We start from the raw sequence: 10,506 nt of genomic DNA, 5'->3' as shown, positions 1-10,506 counted from the left end.
ACTGGCTATTACTTTTTTTTAATCATGTCCAAGGATTATGACTCTTAACTCAATGAAGCAATTCCTGGGCTTTTTTTTTTTTTTTTTGGTTATTGTATTTTAATTCTTGTAAGTCTACTACCTTTATTTTCTTTTGAATTTTGTTCTGTAAGAAACCATTTAAAAGTGTACCCCTGTTCCTCAGACTGTATAGAATAATCTAATCTTCGTAGCTACTGAAATGAAACATTTTAAATCCTGCCACATTTGAGAAACTTGGTCAAACTCTTGCTGTTCAACTCCACATTTTCAAATGAGAATGTCTAACTGACCAGGTCCACTCCTGGTCCAGTGAGCATGGAAGGCAATTTCAGAGAAAGAGGAGTCTTGAGTTAAGTCATGTAAGAACAGCAGTTGGCCACTTCTTTCTTTTCACTTCCCTGACGTCAGGGGGATCCAGAAATACTGCAGAGCAAAAGCCACTTTAGGGATCTGAGGAAGCCCTTTGGAATGCTGTTTTCATTACTTCAATCAATTTCTGCTAAAGACAGCTTATTCTTTAGTACATACACAATGAAATGATCTCATTTTAAATGAGAACCTTCTCATAAAGATTTTACAAATGAGATTAAACGAGCATAAAGCCATTTAAGGAGAGTATCAGTCCAATGTGAACCAAACATTACCACTCTCCAACCTTACTAGTTCTTTGGGGTATACAGTAAGTCCCCTACGTATGAACGAATTCAGTCCTGAGAGCGCGTTTGTAAGTCCAGCAAAGTTAGCTTAGGGACCCAGCTAACACAATTGGCTGTATACTGCTGCTTTTACGCTTGCTTCTGGACATCCTGGGCTTGAAATAAAGATGCTGTACTACTGTACTCTATATAGTACTGTAAAGTACACAAAAGCACAGTCACTTATAGAGAATGCATGAGACAGTGTAAGCCAGACACGTGAACTGACTTACATGATTGGACATGTGAATGCACGTTCACAATTTTGAAAGTTTGCCACTTGTTAATAAGTGCAAACAGAATGACTATTTTTTGTTTTGTGAAGTAAATCATATTTACCAGGTCATAGGTCAAACAAGAATAGATTTTGCTGAATTGTTTTTTTACAGGAGCAACTAAAAAATCAATACTATGAAAAGTCCAAATGAATGCTTTTTGATAATTGCTTGGGAAAAAGTTGGTAAGCTTTTATATACAATACAATATTTACTTTTATATACAAAGTAAATATTGTATTAGAGAACAAGGGCATAACAATATATGTAATACACAGTGCCAGTCTTTGTGGTTAAGACTGAGGCTATCAATAAACTGTTAAGGAGAAAAATGCAAATTTCCCTAAGAAAAGATTTAGAGAAAGTTGTGTAAGTGTGCAAAACACACACTTTTTTTTGTTTAAAATTTATGATCTAACCAATAACTTATTCTAGAAAGTAACTACAAATGAAACAGCTCATAAGTTCACTTTTGAATTAAAAATTGGCATAATACCTATTTTGTTACTTCAAAGACTTTTAAAGGAATTAAAATTTATTTTTAGTTAAACGTTCACAACTTGGGGGTTCATATGTAGGGGACTTACTGTATAAGTCATTTATCCTACATGTCAGAGGAAATTAGTTTTAGATGGATCTACTTTCTCCTAAACCTGGTTGAGAAGTGGGAAAGCCAAAAAGGAGAACACAGTGAGAATAAAATCCTGGCTAAATACCAGTAATATTTCCATTGTCTTCTAGGTGTACTTAAAACAGACTTCCCATACATTAACATTAGATTGCTTTTGACAGCATGACATCCTCCATTCCTTCATTACACCAAGTCTCTTGAGATGGACCTAGATGATACTGAATAAATTCTGTTTCCAGAAGCACTTTGATGGATACATGTGTGTGTATACACACAAACCAGTCAGTAGCACAGAGCCCGATTCATGAAGGAAAAGAACACCAGAGCCAGAGCACCAAATCTGGGTTCTGGCCCAGATTTGTAATTCAGGTCACCATGCAGGACTTCGAGATCCTTGTCATTAGTAAGTGGTTTTCACTAATGTCTCTTCCAGGCCTAAAGAATTCCATGTTTCCAAATCCTTGGGCAAGGTCACCAGAACGACTTCTGTCCCCATCATACTCCTCTAGTCACTTTCAGCAAAGCCATTGGAGTGAAGGGGCTCCTAGAGAACAGATACAGGAAGGTCGAGGTGGGATAACCCTGGCTGTTCGCGGAAGCACCAAGAAGAGGCCAATCTCAGATGGAGGTAGGACCTGAAGAAAACATTTAAAAATTTTTTTATATTTTTTTATCGCAAGGGTATTCCCAGCTTGAGGTACCATTATAGATACTAATCTTGATGGCTAAACAACATAAAGGCAGGTCTAAAGTATGAGAGAATTTAGGACAGGTCTGACGAATTTTACTACAGAAAATATTGCATTATTATGTACCAGCAGTCACCAACCAATCAAACATTATTGATAAAGGTGCTCACTCAGCTATGTGTGGGACAAAGGTGTATCAGGCATGCTTGCTCTTCTCAGTAAGCCTACAATTTGGTAAAGAATGAAAATAAACCCAGGGTGGAGAGTGATGTGCCTGAGAGAGTACAACTATGGCGGTCAGAGGCAGAGCTGCTTGAACTGGACAGCATGGCCACAGAAGACTTGTGTAGGGGATTGTGTTCCAGGCTTCCTTTAGCTGACTGAGCAGAAAACTTTTAAGATGGAAGGAAAGTCAGGGAAATGCAAGGTAATTGCAGAACTGAGGGGAACATTCTGGGAAGGGCATCCTGTGGAATGAGTAAGTTGTAAAGAAAGCAGAATTGGAACCTGAGAGACTGCTGTGGGGGAATTACACATAGGCTGCTATGGAGCCATGAAAGGAATCTGAGCTTGATGTCCAGTTTGGGTTCTGGTTTTGCTCTTTATCTGTCTGACTTAAGGCAGATCACTCACGGTCTTGGAGGCTTGAGTTTCTCTCCATAAAACCGATCTTGCTCAGATCACCAGCCCAGGTTGGATGCATGAGATGGGTGCTCAGGGCTGGTGCACTGGGAAGACCCAGAGGGATGGGATGGAGAGGGAGGCGGGAGGGGGGATCGGGATGGGGAACACATGTAAATCCATGGCTGATTCATGTCAATGTATGGCAAAAACCACTACAATATTGTAAAGTAATTAGCCTCCAATGAATAAAAATAAATGGAAAAAGAAAAAAATAAAAAGTAAAAAAAAACAACAAAAAAACCCCGATCTTGCTTATAGAGATTTTTATAAGATGAAATAATGCTTTTGTAAAGAAAACTAGGATCATGGCATCAGGTCCCATCACTTCATGGCAAATAGATGGGGAAACTAGAAACAGAGACTTTATTTTTTTGGGCTCCAAAATCACTGCAGGTGGTGACTGCATCCATGAAATTAAAAGACACTTGCTCCATGGAAGAAAAGCTATGACCAACCTAGACAACATATTAAAAATCAGAGATATTACTTTGCCAACAGAGGCCCATCCAGTCAAAGCTATGGTTTTTTCAGTAGTCATGTATGGATGTGAGAGTTGGACTATAAAGAAAACTGAGTGCCGAAGAATTGATGCTTTTGAACTGTGGTGTTGGAGAAGACTCTTGAGAGTACCGTGGACTGCAAGGAGTCCACCCAGTCCATCCTAAAGGAAATCAGTCCTGAATATTCATTGGAAGGACTGATGCTGAAGCTGAAGTTCCAACACTTTGGCCACCTGATTTGAAGAACTGACTCATTGGAAAAGACCCTGATGTTGGGAAAAATTGAAGGTAGGAAGAGAAGGGGATAACAGAGGATGAGATGGTTGGATGGCATCACCGACTCAATGGACCTGAGTTTGAGTAAGCTCTAGGAGCTGGTGATGGACAGGGAAGCTTGGGGTGCTGCAGTCCATGGGGTCACAAAGAGTTGGACACGACTGAGTGACTGAACTAAACTGAAAGCATAACCTGCTCTGTAAGTCTCAGGTGTTAGATCTCATTTTTTTTTTTTTTCTTTTTAAAAGTAACTGCAAAGTCTGATTTTTGTATACAGCTGTTACCCTAACCTTCACAAGTCAAAACTGAACTGTTTATGGAGACTGTAAACCATCCTGGTCCTGATATCAGTCTCTTGGATTCTAGTGTCCCAATGTTTCTCTTAAAAGACCTGGTCATTTTAGAATAGTGCAAATTGGGCTTCCTCAAAGCCCAAAATTGGAGCTTTCCTGGTGGCTCAGATGGTAAAAAATCTGCTTGCAATGCAGGAGACCCAGATTCAATCCCTGGGTTGGGAAGATCCCCTGGAGAAGGAAATGGCAACCCATTCCAGTATTCTTGCCTGGAGAATCCCATGGACAGAGGAACCTGGCTGGCTACAGTCCATGGGGTCACAAAGAGTCGGACATGACTGAGGACATGACTGAGGGATTAACACTTGTAATAGTGTTACTTACAAAAGCTGATTCTATGTTAGGCTCCCTTAACATCCTTGGATGAACAGTAATTACTCCATCATATATATTTAGAATCAGATCAAATCTAAAGTCTTGGATACCATTTATTGACATTTAAGGTGTGCAATTTGCTCCTGGAAACTGCCATGTGAAGGACGATAGAAACAACTGAGGATGTTTACACTGAGGAGATAACTGGAATATGGAAAGTAAGCTCTGAAGCCTTTCCTGTAGACACTGGGGTCTCTTCTTTTTTTAAGTGAGAAAATGACCCAAAGAGGTAATTCTTTAAGAAAATGGCTCTAGGCTTGGGTCAGTGGGATGACTCTGTTAGTAAGAGGCAGACAGACCAATGAGATATTACTGAATTAGTACAGAGCTACCCCACTCTGTGTCCCAGTGCTGAGGGATACAGGGAAAAAGGAATGATGAGAATAAGGAGTTAGCTCAGAAATAGTACATGTGTTTGACAAATACTAAAAGACACTGAGTTGACTGAAAAGAGGGGAACATTTTAAGATGGCAGAATGGCATGACAAAGGAAAAGGTTACACTAAACAAATTTTATGTGAGGAGAAAGGAGAGATGTGCCAACCACCTGTTGAGAGTATCTGAATGAGGATTTTGAGAAGGTGGTACTTGGTAAAGGATCTTAGGTTTGGTCCTGAGAGGAAGAAACCCTGTGTTCACAAGCCACAAGATCTCACACATCCCACATTGGTAGAGAAGATACCTCCAGGTGTTCTGGTCAGCTTGATCCTTCCACAGATTCTATGTAGATAGAGGGTACCTTTCTATTACCATGTTATCCTCATTCCTCCTTCTCTGTCTCCATCTTGCAGCATTTCCTTGAAGACAAGAGCAAGCAATAAAAATCTAGATAGGTAATCTTCCCTTAAATCATGCCCATGTATTCTGGCAAAACTTCAGCTGGCTTAGAGCTATAGCAGTGGTTCTCAACCCCAGGTTTCCACCACCACCCCCACTGGGGGACAGGTGTGATGCTTCGAGACATCTTTGGTTGTCACAACTGGGGCAAGAGGTGCTATTGTAATACATTGAGAGGAGGCCAGGGATGCTGCTAAGCATCGCAATGTGCAGAACAAAGAATTATCCAGCCCTCAAAGTCAATAGTACTAAGGATGAGAAAATGTAAACTAGAGAGGTAGGGCTGGACAGTCTGTATTAGAAGCGTCCTTGAGCCCACCAGACCTCTTTATCCTGCCCATGGCGTAAGTTGTTCATAGCAAAGTCTCTAGTGACTTCCTCGAGCCTTGATTTTTTGTGTGTGCCAGATGTTGGAAAAGTCAGCAGATGTTGATTTTCCAATTTGCTCAGTGTACAAAATTTCTTCTCCAAGAAAGCTTGGTGTTCCTTCACGGTGACTATAGCCTTAACACTGGCCTAGCAGTTCCTCTTCATTTGATTACAGAGATTGAGTATAGCATATGTGTAAGGCCAAAGATTTAGATTCATAGGAAAAAGATATCCTATCCTAAATATCTTCTTCTTTCCTCAACCACTCCTGATCTTTCATCGAAAAATACATTCTGAAGAACTGAGAGTTGGTAAAATCACCTGTAGCGATGTAATTACTCAACTACATCTCGTTAGTGCATCTTACCCTCCTCCATGAAAATGATTCTTGCCAAGGTTTAGGCCTTGTCATTCTTGCCTTTCCTCCAATTCCAAATCAAAGATTAGACTATTGCTTTGCATCAGATATGTTATCAATTTAGTTAGCAAGCCTCAGTATCTCCAAGAAAATACAGAGTTAGGGGGAAGATAAAGGGACTAAGCTAGAATGTGCCTTGAGGTCAGTGATTTCTCATCTGTGTAACTCCAGTGTCTAGTAGAGTGCCAGGCACATAGTAGGTGTCCAAGAAATATCTGTGCAGGGAATGAACAGAACTTGCTGAGACAAGTAAAGGAGACACTAAAGTTTCCATAGATTTGCTCCAAAAAGAATAAAATAGGCTTAAAAGTTCAGAGAGATGCTGACCTGTACTGATAAGAGGTTGGGTGTCCAGAATTGAGATCATTACCAGAGTACAATATTACTTACTGCAGGTCAGGCATGTTACTGTAACTGCAATGATCACAGCAATCCCGCATGCTGAGACTGTGATAGTAATGGTCCAGGGCAGGTGCTGATTAGCAGAAGGGGTTGGTTTGGCTGTTGAGGGAAAAGAACAGTGTCAGCTCTAATGTGTTTCCAGCTGCCTGATACCCTTCCATGCCCCTTATAATGACACAACTGTAAAGCATTTTTCACTTCTTTGCCTGGTCAGCTCTCCAAAATGCAGATTCTATCATTTTTCTTGCATAACTCTTTAATCAGACACATACTTATGGGCAACTAATATCAGATGTCAGATATTGAATATATTGAATGTGAAAAAGAAAATTTAAATGTTTGCATTTACTTAATCAAGTTGGCACAAAGAAAAGATTCTCAGGAGAGCCTTTAAAAAGCTATTTTAGGGACTTCCCTGGATGCCCAGTGGTTAAGACTTTGCGCTTCCCGTGCTAGGGGTGTAGGTTCAATCCCTGGTCAGGGAACTAAGATCATGCATTCTGTGTGTTGTGGCCAAATAAACAAATATCAGAGCTTAATAAGCAATTTTTAAAAATAAATAGAAGTATTTCTATAGCTGATATTACTATGTACTGCTGCTAATAGTTGATGTTGTGTTCCAGATGTACCTTCTATATTTTCCTTCTCCAGCTCTGTCATGCCTTCTCCCTTTTAGGGTATCCTCTTTAATGCACACACACATACACATACACACCTCACAATAACTGCCTAAAACTACAGAAGTCACTTTGCATTCATTTTCAGATAACACCTTTTTCACCATTCAGCCTAGAGTTTCGGGAAGAATAGAAGAGACCTAGCAAAGAACCAAGCATGGCTGTTGCTTGGTGGTAGGTAGGATCATCCTGGAGGAGGGCTCTGCAAACTGGCTCTCATCTGTAGAACACAGGGAACAGAAAGAAGAGGGGGCACACGAGGAAGGATGTGGGTGGGAGTAGAAAGGTGTGTGTGGTACTCTGTCAGTCCTCCACTCAGGAGCAGCAGCTACACGATTTATTCTTCACCTCCTTTAAGGAATAGTTAGCACCAACAGCTGGAGAAAGGGCAGAAACACTAAAGGAATACTAGCAGCTCATCCTCCTCTGATTTCCCTGGAATGGCTCATCAATAAATATTGAACATTTATTAATACTAAAGTACTTGATTCCCATTTTTCTGATTACACGCCCTGGGGATAAATTTTGGTCTTTAGCTTATTGGACTTCTCATCAGCATTCAGTCCCGTTGACACTTTTCCTCCTGGGACTTCTGTGACACCATATTTGTCTATTTCTGTTTGTTGTGATTCAGTTTTGTTCATCAGCTCTTCTTCCTCTTTTTGTTCTTTAAACTTGTCCCCATAGTTCCATCTGTGGTCCCGTTCTCTCACTAGCCCTGGTAATCATGGGTGATCTTAGCCACACCCAAGGTTGGAAACATCAGCTGATTTCTAAGTCTGTATATCATATTTCTGATCTCACTTCTGAGCCCCAAACTTGTATTTCCAACTGATAACTAGATGGTTGGATGCCAGCCTCTCCATTTGGTTAAAATTGAACTCAGCATATGTATTCTTTCTAAAGTGTATCTACCACCTGCATTCTCCCATTTCAGTTAATGGCAACACCATCAGTGACCAAGGGAAGGCTTCTTTCATGCTTACTGCTCAGTAGCTCCCACTGACTTTCTATTCTGTATTGAGACTGTCTCTGCAATCTTTTCTCCAAATCTCTTGCAGGAATTAGTTCAGGTTTTTCTGATCTCCAACCAAGTAGCCTTTATGGTCTCTTTGCCTCTGGTGTTCTAGGCTCTAATAATTCCTATACATTCTGCAACAGTGATAATTATAAAATGCACATTTGACCATAGAGCACCCACTACTTGAAAACTAGGGTAAGTTGTTTTTCTATTTTTCTCTAAAACACCCATTTGCATGGAGACATCCTGTGGTTACCAGGGTTGGCCTTTGCAGACCAAAATGACACCCAAAATAACAAAGAAGCTCTTGCTGTTATCCTGGGAGTCTAGATGTTTCACAGGCTTCCTCTCAGAGGTCACTCCTCATTCATTCTGAAGCCTCACTCAGCCTAGAAGAAGGTAAGTGTTTAAGAGTAAGGAGGAATCAGTAACAGCAATCCCACTCTCTCGTGATGCCTATTAGGAACCTGGCACTACTCCACGGGGAAGACCCAAAATCCCAAGTGCATAGTTGTGTGAGGACATTTGCACATATAGCTCATAAGACAGCCTGAGTAGGTCTCCCTGATTCACCCCTTATACACACACACACACACCCCTATATGTTCCAGTACATCAAGGGTTAACAAATTGGGCGGGCCCAGGCTAAAAGAGCCACAGGCCCAATCTGCTTAATTAATAAATTCGGGGTTAAGAGTAGGTATTTAAATAGTAGAGCTTTGCTCATATCCATTCAAAATGTCTATCAACTATACACTAATTTACATTTGTTTATGCAGTCACCCCTTGACACCCCAAAGAGGACAGAGAGCTAGTATTTTTAATTATTCTGAAAAGGGATACTGCTCATCTTTAGTGTGAAGGAAGAGTTGAGAAAAGGCAAATTAGAGAAATGATGATAAAGCTGGGTAGTCTAAATCATCTTTAAAGAATAGATCCATCCTTTTATTTAAAGGACTACATTCGATTTCCTTTAAGTTAATGAACTACTATGCACAGGCCAAACCTGGCTTACCACCTATTTTTTTAAATAAAATTTTGTTGGAATACAGCTATGTCCTTCATTTATGTCTTGTCTATGGCTGTTTTCATGTTATAACAACAGAACTGAGTTGTTGCTGGAGACTATGACCTGTGAAGAATATTTGCTATCTGGCCCTTTTCTGAAAATTTTTGTTAACCGTTGCCCCAGAATATCATACATACTCATATTCCAAATATAAATGATGTCCAAAATAAAATATAATTGAAGCTGTACTTATTAACTTCTACCTTAATCATGATGATCTAAAATTGATTAATTATATATCAATAAAATGACAAGAATGCTGAATTAATAAACTATGATTCAAACTTAATTTTTATAAACTTGTTTAGGATACATGAAATAGAGATGAGTTTGGGCTATTAATAAAATCATGTCAACAAAATTTGGTTTGTATCTGAACCAATTTTGTATCATGTTCCAACAAAATTTTGTTTGTATCTGAACTAATTTTTGCCCCAAATTTTATCTCATTACCTATTAAGGAAAACAAAGAATCCACCCAAGATGGAAAGACCTAATCTTACCTAAGATGAACTAGTAGACCATCTAAAATACCTCCTCTATACAAGCAAAGATAAGCGGAAGATATATACTATACATAATATTAATATATTATACACAATGTATTGTTTTTTACTATGCAGCCACAAAACATATTGTTATAAGTGGGGTTGGGGGATGGGCAGAGGCCTGGTGATGCTCCATATAATCAGTCAAATACGCTAGAAATGTATTTCAAGTATATGAGTTCTTCTGTAATAACCCATTGTGGATTTAATATGCATACATTTATGTAAACCCTACTTTTTCCATTTTACATTTTCATATGACTTCACCTCTTGGGGAAAGAAAATTTTATAAGTTTACTACATGTAGGGTAAATATTTGGTCATGGTTTTGATAAAAAATGACCACTTTTTTCAAGCATTGTCCTCTAGTAGTTTGTCATTCACTTTCTTTGCCAGGCTTGGTTCTGAATGAACAAGTATTTCTTAAAAAGCACATTCACCTTCAAAGGACAATGATTTGACATCATGGGACCATCATAGGAAGGGGGCTCCCAAAATGAAAATGCCACAAAGACAGAAACATAAATCAATGGAAGAAAATGGAAAGCCCAGGGATAAATCCACGCACCTATATACATCTTATCTTTGACAAAGGAGGCAAGAATATACAATGGAGAAAGGACAATCTCTTTAACAAGTGGTGCTGAGAAAACTGGTGAACCACTT

General features: G+C 39.4%; 1 protein-coding gene across 2 annotated transcripts in view; it reads right to left on the bottom strand.

The window, feature by feature from the left end:
- Positions 1 to 41: 41 nt before the first annotated feature.
- The window catches only part of CD80 (CD80 molecule), a 28,190-nt gene continuing 17,725 nt past the window's right edge, over positions 42 to 10,506 (bottom strand). For both annotated transcript variants that reach the window (XM_061167094.1, XM_061167095.1), the window contains exons 5-7: positions 6,514 to 6,624; positions 5,182 to 5,296; positions 42 to 2,257 (exon numbers count right to left, since the gene is read on the bottom strand). In XM_061167094.1, coding sequence (XP_061023077.1) covers positions 5,220 to 5,296; positions 6,514 to 6,624 — 188 coding nt within the window. In that variant the 3' untranslated portion in view covers positions 42 to 2,257; positions 5,182 to 5,219. The remainder of the gene's footprint in view (positions 2,258 to 5,181; positions 5,297 to 6,513; positions 6,625 to 10,506) is intronic.

Source organism: Dama dama, chromosome 19 (assembly GCF_033118175.1).
Source record: "Dama dama isolate Ldn47 chromosome 19, ASM3311817v1, whole genome shotgun sequence".
Taxonomy (NCBI): Eukaryota; Metazoa; Chordata; class Mammalia; order Artiodactyla; family Cervidae; genus Dama; species Dama dama.
This window is presented reverse-complemented; position numbering and strand designations above follow the sequence as displayed.